The 16,111-nt window shown below is 46.3% G+C and overlaps 1 protein-coding gene across 26 annotated transcripts in view; it reads left to right on the forward strand.

The window, feature by feature from the left end:
- Positions 1 to 16,111, forward strand: part of Wwox (WW domain-containing oxidoreductase) — a 927,977-nt gene that overhangs the window by 243,955 nt on the left and 667,911 nt on the right. For all 26 annotated transcript variants that reach the window (XM_087594224.1, XM_087594226.1, XM_087594223.1 and 23 more), the window contains 1 exon segment: positions 12,854 to 12,942. In XM_087594224.1, the coding sequence (XP_087450350.1) occupies positions 12,854 to 12,942 (89 nt within the window).

Raw genomic sequence — 16,111 nt, forward strand, 5'->3', positions numbered from 1 at the left:
GAGCATGTGGCACCCTTCCGACCACCCTCTTCACAGCGGCCCCTTGATGTGGGAAAGAAGACCCCTTCTGGGGCCCAGCTCGCTCTCTGATATGGTGGATATTCTGAATAAAATATGGAACTGATTTCAAAATGTATCCTGTTGCCTTCTGCCCTTTCCCGTGTGAATTGAAATCTTCTCCAATTCTTGTGATTCCTTACATACCTGTCCTTATTTCTGCGTTCTTCTCTATGAAGTTTTCTCTCTCTATTATTCTTATTTGGATATATTTGGGAGTAATCGAGCTGTGTATTCTGGCATTGCCTGCGTCATAGTCTCCATGTTGACTCAGAAGGTAAAGACTCTTCCCTTTTCTCTCCCCTTCTTCCTTTTACTCTTGGAATTTTAACATAAATATCTACATTTTCTCTTACACTATACAGAGTCATTTGATGGCTGCATCATTCTGATCACAAGTCTGGACCTGGTGATTTAACAATTCAGTGAAAATTCTCCTCTCCATAAAGAACCCTCTCCCCTTTTTTGTGTTGTTTCTCTTCCTCGTCCACCTTGGTTTTTAGCACAATCCGTCTGATCTCATCGTGCATCTAAAGGAGGTACAGATCTTGATGATAACCTGGCCTCAAACTCTCCTTTTACATGTGTGTTGTTTTAAGCCCAGAGTCCTCTGTCTCCGGGAGTGTTTTGGTGGGATCTGTTAAAAGGCTGCTAGGGAGATGCAATTGTAAGCAGGAAGCCTCACTTCTTTCTGAAGCCTGTCTTTTAATCTCTCCTAGTCTACCTTTTAGAGTCTCTGCCTTGCTTCTGCAGAAATTGTGCACAGTCTGTCTCTTTGGCTCTACCTGTAAATTTACAATAACTGCTGTGGCAACTCCTGCAGCGTGATGACACTGTCCACTGTGTACGTCACACTTTGCACGCCCAACCATATCCATCCATCGCCACGCAAGGTGAAGAACTTCAGCGATGCCAGCACCCTGCCAGGCAGCCTGAGACACTCTGCAGAGGCTGCGTTACCAATGGGCTGAGGGAAATGTGGGACACGGCTACAGCCAGCATTACCAGCTCTGACACCACCCCATCCCTGGTGCCATGTTTTATGGTCATTCCTTCACTCCCCCTTCATTCATTCTCGAAAGCAGAGCCTGTCTGAAACCTGCCCCGAGCCCCTGATGGCCTATCACGCATCAGGTAGACACAAACCGCAGCTTTCAGTTGACTCTCGGGGTCAGCATGGGCTGTTGGACGTTTGCGTTTCTCCCAGAGCCCCTCCTCAGTGTTTGTAGGGATGGAAGTTGCTATTACCTCTTTGGAAGACACCCAACAAAACCTTTGACCCTACTGCTTCTACTCAAGACATCTCCTGAGGCGGGGCCATCTTACATAATGCAACGCATGTCTACTATAGCATTGCTCTCCCTGGAAGAAATGAGGGGCAATATTGCATTAGTCCTGACAAAGCACATACAGCCAGGTACTTATTATATGTTTAACACATATTGAAATTATCACAGCCACCTCCAACCATGCCACACACTTGAGTCCTCACAGTAATTCCTCAGACGAGTTCTGATGTTTGTATTTTTACAGAGAAGGAAGGGAAGGGTTGGAGAATCTAATTTAAAAATTCAGAGGCCAAGAAGATTGCCCTGTCACTAAATTGACCTTAGCTCAGATCTCTAGTACTCAATAGATAATGAATGAAAAGTAAGTAAGTAAGTAAGTAAATAAATAAATAAATAAATAAATAAACAACAAACAAAGTCAGCATTGCCTTAGGCCCAGAGATGGCAAGGAGAGAGGGCTTGGTAACATGAGGGTCCCTGGAAATTGCAAGATACTTGGCACAGACCTCTGTTGTGTACACATGCACACATACACATACACACCACACACACACACACACACACACACACACACACACAGAGCGAGAGAGAGAGAGAGAGAGAGAGAGAGAGAGAGAGAGAGAGATGGACAGATAGGCAGACAGACACAAGTTTCCAAGCTATTAAGTATGGACTCAACCTTCCTACCACATATGACTTGAAAATAATGAGGGTGGAGCTGTGCAAGTCACGAATTGAAGACAGCAGAGCTGTGAACAGTGTAATGTTACACTCCTTCCTTGGCAAGGAAAGTCACTTCACTCCTCCTGGAGCTGTGGGACTTGGGAGTCACTTTTAATTTCTGTGTCAGTACCGTTTGGATTACATGTACATTTTTATTTATTTGATTTTATTGTTTGTATATGCATTGGCGTGAGGGCGTCAGATATTCTGGAAGTTACAGGCAGTGGTGAGCCGCCATGTGGGTGCTGGGAATTGAACCTGGGTCCTCTGGAAGAGCAGCCAGGGCTCTTAACCGCTGCGCCATCTCTCCAGCCCACATATACTTTTGTAATGCACTACCTTTGTAAGCACTCAAGGGATGTTTAAACAGTTGAAGACTATTGAGGCGAGTCCAGCATCCTCTCACCAAACCTGCACTGAACCTTGATGTTGCTAGCACTGGGAGCCAGAAACTTGTTTGCCATGTACGGCAGACTTGTGCATTATGGGACACTTGGACATCACAGCTACCATCCTTAGGTACCAATACACCTCTTCAAATCTGTGACAACCAAAAATACCCATGGTCATCGCTGGATGATCACAGGCAATACATAGATGGGTCCCTGATCAAGAGCTGTGGTCAGATGGCAGTCATTCCTGTCCATCACTGCCTGGCTCTCTTCATTCCAGTGGTGGAAAGGGAGATTGTTCCCCCATTTCACGATCTCTTAAGCTTGAAACTTCTTCAGGCAAGATACAAGATTGTCTGACCCAGAGCAGACAAGTGTTGTTTGTCTTCCGTCCATCCGACTTCTTCACTGTAGGCCTGTCACTGGATAACGGACTGGCCCCAGAACTCCATTTGGAACTGTGCACCTCTTCCTGAATTTAGACTGGGGCGAAGGTACTGACCTTTATCCCTCCTATCAGCAATTTTCTCAAGGTAGGGGGTTCAGATGCTTAACAACTTTCATTAAGGACTCAGCTATTAAGTATGCAAAATATATAGACCGTTCCTGTTGAGAAAGTAATTATACAGTAAATTAGCCAAATGTCCAGCATGCTGCCTTTTAAGCAAATCTTTGATGTTCCCAGTACTTACAGAAGATATAGGGTGTGTTTATTAAGACTCTTCAACTGTGTATAAAGCTAGACCAGTCCAAAGTAATGGTGTCTGCTGAAGGAGTCTTTATCATATGAATTTACCTCCAGTCATCCATTATTTACCTCAGCTATTTTATATGCCATTATAATAAATATTATGACAGAGAAAGCTTTTATGCTCCAGCTTACTGTATGACTCTGTGCTCGCCTGCAATCCTTCAGGAATGTAGCCATGTTTTACCTAGAGTTAACGTAAATCATCACTCGCATTAGAATGAAAAATTCACGGTGGTGGTGGGGGGAACAAGGCTCTTTCTTCAATAGCAAAGCCTAAATGCACCCTCAGGTTGCTCTTCCAAACTCTACAAGCCACTCACTGCCCTGCCCTAAACTGTTTCTAAGCTGCAAAGGGACTGCATCACAGAGAGGGGAAATTGGAATATTTTTACTCTTTTGTTAGTTTCTGGCAAGATAAGCAATTTTTTTTTAAATCGAGAAATATTGCCAATTACCGTCTAAGCATTTTTAATAGTTTTGCTTTTACACAACTCTTAACTCAATACCAAATTAAATACAATGCTCTCCAGTGTAAGTTCTCCTCCTGCAATTATCTATAGGCATTGATAGAGTTATATAAATTGCGTTCCAGTAACGGAAAGTGAAATGTTCTGGCCTGCACACAATGAAGAAAGAGTCGTCATGATTTTCTCATTAAGGATGTTTGTGTATTTTGGCAGGGGGGATGTGTGGGTGTTTACGGGGAGCCTGGGAATGTGAGTTGATTGTGATGGTTGATTTCAAGGTTCAACCCCTCTCCTTCAAGATATTAAGAAAAAATCCAGGGTTCTGCCAAGGATCTCTTTGGGTTCCTTCCCAGTTTCAACGTGTACATTCATCAAGAGAGTGCACCTTCACTCCCACCCCTGCACCCTGAGCATTTCCTTGTTAGAAGCAAAACAGACATCTGGGCAGTACTTGCCTGTAATCCTTTGGAACTGGGGAGACTGAGGTAGGAGGAGAATCCTTTTAAGGCAAGCATGGGCCACCTAGCAAGACCCTGTCTTAAATAACCAGGGCAAACGGGAAGTCACGTACTGCATAGACTAGTTAAAACATATAGGGGCAGGAGAGAGATATCACATGCTTCCTTTCCTGGCCATTAGAGAGAACGTTTATTGGCATCTAGTTTTTACTTTTAAGCCTGTCTTAGATCAGGCTGACTCCACACCAAGGCTGCTCCTGATGCTGGCCTGGGCCCACCCACCTGAGCACTCAGGCATCACAAATCAATTCTAGCTTCTTTTTCCTCATGCATTTCCCAGCGACGAGGCCGCCGTTGTTCGCCACCATTAACATCCTTAAATGATACGGGAAAAATTGGTGTTCCAACGTCCCACATAGAATATCGGTGAATTATTAATCTGGTTGGGTTAGATGCTTATTGTAGTTCTGTGAATAATGTCATGTCAATAATATGCCCGGCACCAGTGTCCCTTGCCATTGTAAATGTGACAAGTCCTATTTAAGGTTGCAGAACATAAAGCCAGCACTGAGAGTCTGTAAAGAAGGGCAAGGGCCATCAGCATAATGCAATTAAGACCCATTGGATTAGAATTTGCAAGATGCCATTAGCAATAAGCTCTGAGTGTAGATTATAGCTTTGCTTACAGTGGATCTTTTTCCCTCCCAGCAATAACTCTGCTCTTGTAAATTCTGAGTGTGTAAAATAAACACGATGTAAAGTAGACTCCAATGAGAATGTATGGGTGTCATTAATTTCTTGGTAGCATCTTGGAGCTGCGTTGGAGAAGAGGAAGCGGGGCCAGATCCCTGTGCGGTGTCCCCTGTCCTAGCTGTCACCTGCCCTTTCCTGCTGGGCCTCTTTGAAGTTCACCAGCCTTTATTTTGTCATCTGTATTATGGGTTCACTGATAATGCATTCTACATAGGGATTTTCACGTCGCTGTTAAATGGAACAGCAGCACGGACTCGGCCAGGGCTGCTTGCTACTCATGCTGCTCTTCTTGTCAAGTTGGTATCTTTACGCGAGTGTTTCTCTACATGAGTGTTTCTTTATCCGACTGCTTCTTTCCACGAGTGCTTCCTTCCATGCGTGTTTCTTTTACAAGGATCCAGAAACAAACTCTTCTTGTTCACATAGGAGAGGGGTGGGTGGAATTTCCAACTCTGCTGCCACCGTGAAGCAAGACCACAAAGTTGCTCTTCTCTACTTGTCTTAGTCAGTGTCCTGTTGCCACGAAGAGACACCGCGATCGCAGCAACTCCTGTAAAGGAAAGCCTTTAATTGGGGTTGGCTTACAGTTCGGAGGGTGAGTCCAGTACTGTCTGGGGGGAGGGCATGACAACGTGCATACAGACATGGTGCTGGGGAGGAGCTGAGAGTTCTCCATCTAGACCTGAAGGCAGCAGGAAGAGAGGAAGCCACGAGGCCTGGCTTGGGCTTTTGAAACCTCAAAGCACACCCCCATTGACACACTTCCTCCAGCAAGGACATGCTCACTCCAATAAGGCCATACTCCCTACTCCTTTCAAATAGCGACTCCCTATAAGTCTAAAGGGGCCATTCTTATTCAAACTATCACTCTACCAAACACCAAGTGTGGCCCATGATAGACCGAACTTTCAGGGCATGTTAGAGGCCCAGCTCCATGAGGCCACTGAAGGCCTCTGTGTTTCTCCATCCATTGGCTTCCACGGTCAGATGTACTCCTGTTATTTTATTTTGTTCACAACCCATGTTTGTGTGTTTGTGTGTTTGTGAGTTTGTTCAGGGTTGTCATAGTACAGGTGTGGAGATCAGAGGACAGAGGGGAGTCAGTTCTCCTCTTCTTCAACGTGAGTTCTGGGGATGGACCCCAACTTGACAGCAGGCGTCATCCCGTGCTGCCCTCCTCTTTTTGACAGTTATCATGATGGCGGTTTTAACCAATCACAGCGATGGAGAGCTGCTGTCTCCTGCATCATTCCTTGGGTTGATCATGTGGTGCCAGGGTGTGAGTCGGACTCCTTTGGTCCAGTTGAGTGGGGAATGCAGAGCCTCTGAAAGTCAGGGATAAGGTGGGGTACGCACACCCCCTACCCCAGGCTTGGCTAGCACACCAGATACTGCTCTCGCTGAAAGAGAAATGAGACAGTGAGGAAGATGACAAGCAAAGGCCAAAAGTAAACAAACTAAAAAAAAACCCAGAAAACCCTCATCCATATCCTTCAGGCAGTTGACGCTCATAGGTGCTAAATGACGGCTGTCCTTTGGTTGGTTGGTTGGTTGGTTTTGATTTTTTTTAACTGCTATTTCGTTGTTGTTCTGTTTCGTTTTTGACCACTGTCTTGTTTGGTTGATTGGTTTGGGTTGGCCTTTTGTTTAGTTTATTTGTTCTATTTTGTTATTATTTATTTATTGTTGTTGTTGTTTTTGACCGATATCCTTTTAGGTAGGTTTGACCGTGAAATGTTTTCTTACTCTTTTGAGACAGGGTTTCACTATGTGGTCCAGACTGGTCTTAGCTCAGGAGAAGCTTTCTGCCTCAGCCTCCTGAGTGCTGGGATTCTTGGATGAGCCATCATGCTCAGCTTCCTGCAATCACTTCTGCTTCACTTCCTAAGAGTCTATTTTATGGGGAACGCACGTCTTTTGTCTGCCTCTGGGTAAGCAGTATGAGTAGGTGGGGTTTCCTCTGATGGGCTGCACGGATGAGAGAGGCAGTGGAGACGTCCTTTGTGGGAAATCTTTAGCACCTTTTGAGGTGGTCTTAAAGACTGAATGGACGGAAGAGAGGGATGAACCTTGTTTCCCTCAGTGGCAGTCCAAGCTGACAATACACTGTCCCGTCACTTTGTTGATACTGGACTTGCCTCAGTTGCTAGCAGGGGCTGGGAACCAGGTCAGAAACCTGGTAGTGAACCAGAGAAGAGAGGTGGGTTGCATGGACATTGTAGACTACAGAAGTGAAAGAATGGAAAATTGCCACGTAGCATGGACTGCGGCCCTTCCAGTTACTGTCTGGGTGAAGTCATGGACTTCTTTCTTCTCTATGGATGTGGATAGGTGGTTGTAGGGAGAGACAGATATACCAGTGCCTGGGCTTACGGGCAGCTTCCTGAGATTGCTGTCGTTGGCCAGTGAGGACCCATTTTTGTCAGTGAGCCACTCAGCACACATCCTGAGGGACACAAGAGAGCAGTACACAGCCATCATGGTGACCCACATTCATGGGCCATTTCTCACTGGTGATCTGTGTTCATAGGCTGTTCCTCTGGGTTTCATTCTACTTTACAACCTCCGTCCCCAATAAACAGACACTATTATTCCCATATTCCTGAGGAGAAAGCTGAGTGCCTCGGGAGAATTAATTTTCCCAGCACTCCCATGGTTCGATCCATGGTATAATCAAAACCTTAACTGTTAAGAACATATACTGACTGGGCTTGGAAAGGCCTGAATCTGCGTCTTAAGGGGAGGTTCATGGGCCTCCCCTACAGTCCCAAGATGATTTTCTACCCTTCATGGAGTGCTATTGCATCCTTCCCCGTGATAGTTATCAGGACTAAGATTAGTAAGAAGAGTTTATGGCCATCATAACGCTACGAATTGTTATTGAAAAGCAGTCTATCTATCTATCTATCTATCTATCTATCTATCTATCTATCTATCTATCTATCTATTATCTATCGATCATCTATCTATCATCTATCTATCTATCATCTATCTATCTATCTATCATCTATCTATCTATCATCTATCTATCTATTATCTATCTATCTATCTATCTATCTATCTATCTATCTATTATCTATCGATCATCTATCTATCTATCTATCTATCTATCTATCTATCTAATAGATGTGTTTCCCATCGTGAAAGGCAGGTACCATTTATGCTCATTCTCAAGTAAAGTCAGCCTGGGGCGCAGTGCACCCCTGAGTCATGTCAGTGCTGTGGTCCCACTGAGCTGTGAATCCAGGTCAGCCTGGTTCTGGCTTCTCCGTTGAAAGTGACATCATATCTCCAGTTTGCTATCTAAATACCTCATGCTGTCCCCATCTGGTCCCCCTGGTTTTAGGCTATATCACATGTGAGTCACACTTGGATGGTTTATACTCATGAAATACCAGAGATCACTGTGGCGTAACAGCCACCGGCAGTCCATTTGCATCTACATGGATGGCCTCATGAATCTCGGACACAGGTTCTAGAATGTCATAGTGAGCAGGCAAGGAGGCATGTATCCTGAAGGTGTGTCTGTCCCCTTTGACACCACCTCAGTCCTGGAGAAATAGAAGAGGTGGACATGGGCTCTTGAATAATCTCCCTGGTTGAGCCCCAAGTACTGGGGCAGGTGGCTTCTCAGCTCCCTAGAGGTTTCCATCATGTATGCGACCCTGGAGGAATCAGTTTTACAATGTAGGGCAGGAGAAGCTGTATGCATAATCTGCAATAAACTAACATCTTGATTTTGCCTCAGAAGCCAAACTTGCATAGTGGTCTGACCACAGGAAATCGTGAAGATTTGGGGACGTGAGGCATTTTATGCTGCTTCAACATCGAATATTCTTAGCATGGTGTTCTTTCTTTTGACCAAAGACAGGTAGATAGAATGATCAGAATATACACAAATATGCAACCTATGGAAGACTTCCCCTTCCCTTCCCTTCCCTTCCCTTCCCTTCCCTTCGCTGCCCTGCCCTGCCCTGCCCTTCCCTGCCCTGCCCTGCCCTTCCCTGCCCTTCCCTGCCCTTCCCTGCCCTTCCCTGCCCTTCCCTGCCCTTCCCTGCTTTTCCCTTCTCCCCTCTCCTGTCCCTTCCCCTCCCCTTTTCTCTCCTCTTCTCCCTCCCCTTCTCCCTTCCTTTCCCCTTTCCCTCCCCTTCTCCCTTTCTTTTCCCTCCCCTCTCCTGACCTCACCCCTCCTCTCTCTTCTTCTCTTCTATTCCTTTCCCCCCCACTCCTCCTCCCTTCTTCCTTCCTTCCCTCCCTCCCTCTCCCTCTCTTCCTCCGTCCATCTCCCCCTCTCCTCCAGCTTCTGTGCCACTGCTCCGTAGTCAGGTCTGACCTTTTGCTCAGTCCTCCGCCTCAGCCTCCTCCAAGTGCTCGGGTTACAGTGTTTGACACATTTGGCTGTAGATGCTGGTCCTGCACAGTTATGTTCATCACACATGCTAAAATTTTTCTAAAATCGCTGAGAGTTTGAAGCAAGATGTTACCTGAAGTAAGGCTAGGGAGTTAGACATGGGGCTCATGTCCGTCATCACTGTCCTCATCCTGGATCTCCATTCTTCTCCCCGGCACCTGAGGTTTTCACTGTAGCGCATCTCATAACAACTTCTCTGTCAAGGAAGCGTGACTGTAAGCAGTAGCCTCCACCGTCCAGTTGCACAGCCCTTTGCACTGCCTGCTGTGGAGGGGCCACATCACAGAAGAAAGTGGAGGCTCCATGACCAAGATGAACGTGTGTTTGCTAAATGTGAGCAGTGGAAGTTCTTTGCTGTGTTATGATGTCTTGCCTCAGGTCCTGTTCCCTTTAGTGCTGTAGGGAACAACACTGATGGCTGATATGGAAGACCTTGCTGGATATCTAAGGAGTCTGGAGCTTTGGCTGGTCCATCTGAATCGCAAAAGGGCATTTCTGCAAGGATATTTTGCCAAAGTAGAGACCAGGCTTTGGCCAAACAAGACTCTTCATGTTCTAGGTGGCACAGGCTAACTCAGTCCCTTGTTAACAAAGGAAATGTTTTTGGCTTTGTTTACATGGTGATGGGTCATTTCTCAATCTTGATTGTGGGGATGATTGTATGAACAGTTACATTCTTCTCTTCTGTTTCTACTGCTGTAATAATGACATGCTGACCAAAAGCAACTTTGGAAGGAAAGGACGTATTCCGAATTACGTGTCCTGGTCACAGTCCATTGCTATGGTAGCTAAGGCAGGAACTCACGCAGGAAGTAATCTGGGAGGCAGGAACAGAGGCATTAACTATGGAGGAGTGCTGCTTACTGTCTTGCTCAGCTTGCTTTCTTATGCACCCAGGATCACCTGCCAAGGGGATGGCGCTGCCCACAGTAGGCTGGACCTTTCCACATCAATCAGCAATCAAGAAGATGCCCATAGGCCAGTCCAAGGGAGATATTTTCTCAGTAATTGTTTCCTCTTCCTAGATGACCTTAACTTATGTCAGTTTCACAAAAAACTAAACATCACACACAAACAAACAAGACCAAACAAAAAACTAAGCATCGCACACAGAAGGAACTGTCACATAATTTGACACAAAGATAAGCCAAGCAGAGGAAAGAAAATAAATATATCTCCAAACCGGTAAAGACAAAGACAAAAACAAAAACAAAAACAAAAACAAACAAAAGACATGAGAACACAAAACTGTAATGACTGTAGAATAATAGTAAATTTTAGTATTGTGAGTGCTGAGATTTTCAGATTTTGATCATACTATACTCTGGTGTGATGTCACCACTGAGCAGAGCTGGTTGACGCTGGGTATGAGATCTTGTATGCTAGTTTTGATCTCTTCGGTGACTCTGTCACTAGTCCCAAATAAAAGCACATGTATTACACCAGCACCGTGATTTGTGGCTCACCCTAGATCAATCACTGACAGGCACCACCAATCTGGGCAGGAAATCTCACACCCACTGGCAGGTTGAGCCTCCTGCCTCCCCTCCCCTGATAACTCACAGCTCCACCGTTCAGAAATGAGTTCTGTCTGCTGTCTCTCCACCAGGCTATCTCATTCCCAGTTAGGACACAAGCCACCGTCAACATTTCGATGAAGCTGCTAAGTTTGCTAGGCGACCAAGAGGGCAAACCTCCTCTCCAGTGGAGGAGTGGACACACGCCCCTACTCTAATTCTCAGAACAATGTTCTCCCCCAACCCCCAAGGCTTCACTGAGTTGCACATAGTTCTTCAGAAGCAAGAAACCTGATACCGCTGGCAGAGAGCTCCAAATCTTACTGTGTGGACTGGAGTCTATCCCCAGGAGCCTAGTAACCCGCAGCTCGTGGATTAGTGGGGTGACCTCTCACTCCCCCTGGATATATATGTCCTGGTTTCGTTCTTATTAGCAATGTCAGCTCAGCACTATATTTCTGAAGAATAAAAGTGTGTGTGTTGGGGCGGGGACCAAAAGATGACCTAACAAATTTAAGTTACACATGGAGAGTAATGTGTGGGTCACTTGGCTCTGCCATTGGTTTCATCGGATTGCTTTGGGGTCACCATCTGGGAATGTTTCTCCCTGTTTTATGGGGGAAATATGTACATGCATTTTCATAATGTGTAGCATGCATATCCTTTGGGGTTTCCAGCAAGGAATGACGACTTTAGCGAATGCCTGACTTTCCTTTGTGTATAGTTAGTTGCATTTCTGCAGGACTCTGTGTATCCCAATGATTGCCTTGCCCTGAGTGAAGGGAAATGGGAAGCAGAGGAGTTATGGGTGGGGGTGAGAGGCCTGGCTGTTTATTTGCTTGTTCTAAAAGGACTTAAGAGTTTATCATGTACAAGAGCGTGGGGTGTTCAAGTCAACTGTCCACAGATTCTATACGCCTAGCAGAATTCTTACCTATTGGATAAATACAAGTACATAGAAAAGTGTGGGCTTTAATGATCATTTCTGCTATCATTTCTGCAAAGTAGATAGAAATATTCCCCACTGTTCAGTAATTTTTTAAAGATTTATTTTAATTGTGTGTGTGTCTGTGTGCCTGTGTCTGTGTCTGTGCATGCATGTGAGTTTGTGCACATGTACTTAAAGTGCATGTGTGTATCTTTGGAACCAGAAAAGAGTATCAGGTCCCCTGAAGCAGGAGTTACATGTGGTTATGAGCTGCCCAAGATGAATGCTAAGAATCTAACTCTGGTCCTTTGGAAGAGCAGCAAGCTCTCTTAACTGCTGAGCCATCTCTCCAGCCCCCTGCTGTCATTATTGTTAATGGAGAGTCTCTCACTGACTTGGAGTTTCTAAGTAGACTACACTAGCTGCCTCAAGGATCCTCCTGTCTCCACCTTCTTAGTTCTTGGATTACGAGCCTGTGCTCTCACATCTGGTTTGTAATCATACATAGGTTCTAGAAATTAAACTCATATCTTCTTGCTTGTGTGGCAAGAAGTTTCCTTAATGAACATCTCCCCAACCCTGCACTTTGTTTATTTAGAGTTACAGAAACTTCTCACCATGTTGCCTCAATTGGCCTTCAACTCACCCAGGATTCTAAGTGTATGCCACCACTCCTAGCTGGATTGTCTTTCAGGGTGATGCAGGCTCAGGGGACACATTTCAGAACCTGGGTTGAGTCTTTTGAGATTAGAACTGTCCGATCCATGAGGCCAGACTTGCTCTCGTTGCCTCCCAGACCCCTAGTAGATGCTGCTCCTTGGAGCACATATTTATGAGCTAGAAGACACCCCGGAGCCTCTTCCGTGTGCTGAGTGAAGCCATGCATAACCCCAGCCTGGAGATCTAGCCGAGTCCCTCCCATGCTCCCTGGACTTGGCAGCAAAAGCTGTGTTCTTCCATTCACTCCGATGATGTATAGTCTCTCTGGGCATCTAATATTAAACAGGGGAATTCCGACATGTTCCATAACGCATTTACCGTAACCCGATACCACGAACGATTCTTGTGTTATTTATCATTTCTTGCTTTTATTTTCTCTCATTCCAGCACAAAGCCAAGGTAGAAGCAATGACCCTGGACCTGGCCGTGCTCCGTAGTGTGCAGCATTTCGCTGAAGCATTCAAGGCCAAGAATGTGTGAGTGTTTCAGTCCGGGGGTCATACATCACAATGCCTTCCTATTGTAATGTCTTTATCAGATGCACACAGTCGGGAGAACACTGGGCTGCAGGGCTGTCTTGGCACCGGAGGCTCATTTATATTGGTACTGTTAAGGTGGACCGTACTTTCTTGATTCCGAGTCAATCCTCCTTATGAGATGTGTCATCAATCTAATAACAGCTTCCCGGACCAAAAAGGAAGAAGCAAAGACATTATTAAACCTTGTAGGGCTGACACACACCAGGGCAGTTTTAAGATGCGCCTTGTTAGAAACACATTATTGTGTATCTTTCAGCACCGAGGAAAAGCGTACCTCAGGGGCATCAGACAACCTCACTTATTCTGTACTAATGGGGCTGGAACCCACCCTGAGCACCCCGTCTTCCAGTGCTTTGCGAGCCTTTGATGCTTGGACATGGGACGTGGATATAGCTCTGGACAGAGATGCGGGTTGTAAATCTTCTGGGGCTTTTCCAACTCCTTGTGCCTCCCGGTACCCAGAGTCCTGGTTGGACCTTATACCCACTGCCATCTGCTGACGTTGGAACGAGGGAACGTTCGTTATCAACTTTTGAGGACCCCTTAGTTGAGGCATGGGGGGTGGGGTGGGCTCTGCACACTATTACGCTCTCGCAGACTCCCTTCCCTACTGAGAAAGGAGGAAGAGAAGGGAAACGAAGAAGAGAAAGGAAGGGGGCGAGGGAGAGCATGAAGCAGAGGCACAGGCTCCACGCTAATGAAAGCAATGGCGGCTAGCTATGCTGTAATTATAGTATTTTGTTTCCAGGGTTTATTTTTATGGTTGCTTCTATAGGGCGAGCAGTACTGGCTTCTCCTTTACCGCAGTGGCTTCGGTTTCATTAATAAATAACTAAGCTTAGTTTTATTTTCCAATGAGGTGATGGGAGCACGAGGATTAAGTTAATCATAGCCCAGGTGGTGCCAACGGGAAAGAGTGGTATAAGGGAGTCCAGTATGCCTAGGCTGCGAGGGTTCAGACTAGGCCGGGCTGAAGTTCCCTGAGCAGACGAGAGGTGTGGGGGAGGGGTCTTTGACCAGGTATCCTAATGCTCCTGTGTTATCAGGTTTCTAGTGCTGGGTCCACTCTGGTCTTCAGACCATCACAGTATTTGATCTTGGCTTAACAAGTGAGTAGGCTGTCTCCCTGGTCAGAGCGTCCTGTTCCAAGTACTTTTATCATTGCCACATGAAGACCTTTCAGTGGCTCACAGAAACAGCTAGATCCTCCACCCACTCCCAACTTGCCAATCAGAAATGTGAGTCCCACTGCGTGTTCTTTCCAGTGCTGTGCCCTCAGTAGCTGCCCTCCATTGCAAGCGCTATCCCAGGGGCTGGAGGTCAGGAACAGCGCCGGCTTGCACATTTTGAATTCATCTTGTCCTTTGGCATTTGTTTGCCTATTTTCTTGCCAGGCGTTTGCTGAGCACTTCCAAACTCCCAGCCATTCTTCTGGGAGGACAGTGCTGACCATTGGGAGCCAAGAAACCTCAGACAAGCCACAGCCTCAGTTCTAGGCAAGCTGTGTTTTATTGCTGCCGCCAAATCCTCATCCCAATGTGCCTGTGGTTGTTGAGGGACAAAATTACGAGCAATCCCAGCAGCAGAAGTAACAGCTCGTTTTGTAGGAGTCCAGCCAGGCACACACATTTAGAACGCCTTGCTTGTACCTTCTGATTCAGATCTGAAAGCATTCTTTCATGGTGGGAGTGACTATGTCCATTACACAGATGAGAAAAGTGAGATTAGAAAGGTAGTGGAAGAAACGTATAGACAGCATTTGGTAAGTAGTGAGGCCAAGCCACTGTGCCCATCACAGCATAATTCCTTCTAACTACGCTGTTTTGCTGTCTTGTGTTACAGAGTTAATAGGGACTCATACTCAGAGAACCAGTGAGTTTATTAGGGTCACCCAGGAGTCGATGACCAAAGGAGCATTCTGCCCATCCTTACACTTCCTTCCTCCTGTTTGCTCTGTTCTGATTGGGTACTGGAGTGAATGTCTTGGCTAAAGAGAGCTGACAGCTTGATCACAGCCCCATCCTCCATCGCTCAAAGCAGTCATTAGATTTGTATCCAGTAAGGCGTTCAGAAACCATCATTCTGAAGGGCCCTTAAAATCCCTGACCCAGACTCTCAGAGGGCAAGCCCACCCGTTTTGCACAAGTCTCTGATTTTCCAGTACTCGATCGTTCAGGCCCACGGGGCGTCCCCTCCAAGCATCTCCCTACCCCGTTCTCGTGCACAAGGGTCGCACAGCACAGAGAAATACTGCCCTACTGAAAATATGTCTGTAAAGAAGTGAGTGAGTTTTCTCCCTTGACAGACCGCCAGTACCAAAGCCTCCCCTGGAAGGGCAAATGACAGCCCAGTGCTAACGCTCTCTGGATCCGGGGAGCTGTCAGAAGTGAATTTAAGTGCTGGTGACCGGGCTGCCAGAAAAACATGTGTAACTCTATTCTTATCGCCGCCACCCATCTTCAGACATTAAAATTTCCCCGTGTGTAAAACATAATGACAAATGAAGGCAAGCCTCCAGCTCAGAACCGGCTCTTCTTCTGTTTTTTCTTGTACATGTTGGACCAAAGAGCCTTTCAGTGTAAATTCCACGTGGACACCCTGTTATGCTCCATTTAATAGATCTTTTCAGAGCCCAAGACTCCCCCCCCCCCAATCTTTGTTGCAAGTGTCACCTCTCACCCTGGGATGGGCAAGTGAATTTAGTTTGTACCTTGGAGGTGAAGTAAACAGAAGAGGGGAGAGAGAGGGACGGAGGGAGGGAGGGAGAGCAGAGGAAGGAGAGAGAGAGAGAGAGAGAGAGAGAGAGAGAGAGAGAGAGAGAGAGAGAGAGAGAAAGAGAGTTAGTGAAGGTAAAAGACTGGTAGAAAATGCAGCCAGCCACATAGGCCGCAGAACTGGCCTCTCCCTGCCTTGGGGACACTCGGAATCAGCCACCATAAGATGTCTTCTCTTTGGAGGACAGGGTTGGGAGTTGAAGACTGTTACTGAGTGAACAGGACTGATGCCAGCTATGGAAGCAGTAGGGGCTAACAGAAGGTTTTGTTCAGTCCATGCACAGCAGCATACAGAAATCTCTTCCTGCTCTGTGTGTGCCTGTGTGGGTGTG

The sequence above is a fragment of the Rattus norvegicus genome, chromosome 19 (genome assembly GCF_021556685.1).
Source record: "Rattus norvegicus strain SHRSP/BbbUtx chromosome 19, alternate assembly SHRSP_T2T, whole genome shotgun sequence".
Taxonomy (NCBI): domain Eukaryota; kingdom Metazoa; phylum Chordata; class Mammalia; order Rodentia; family Muridae; genus Rattus; species Rattus norvegicus.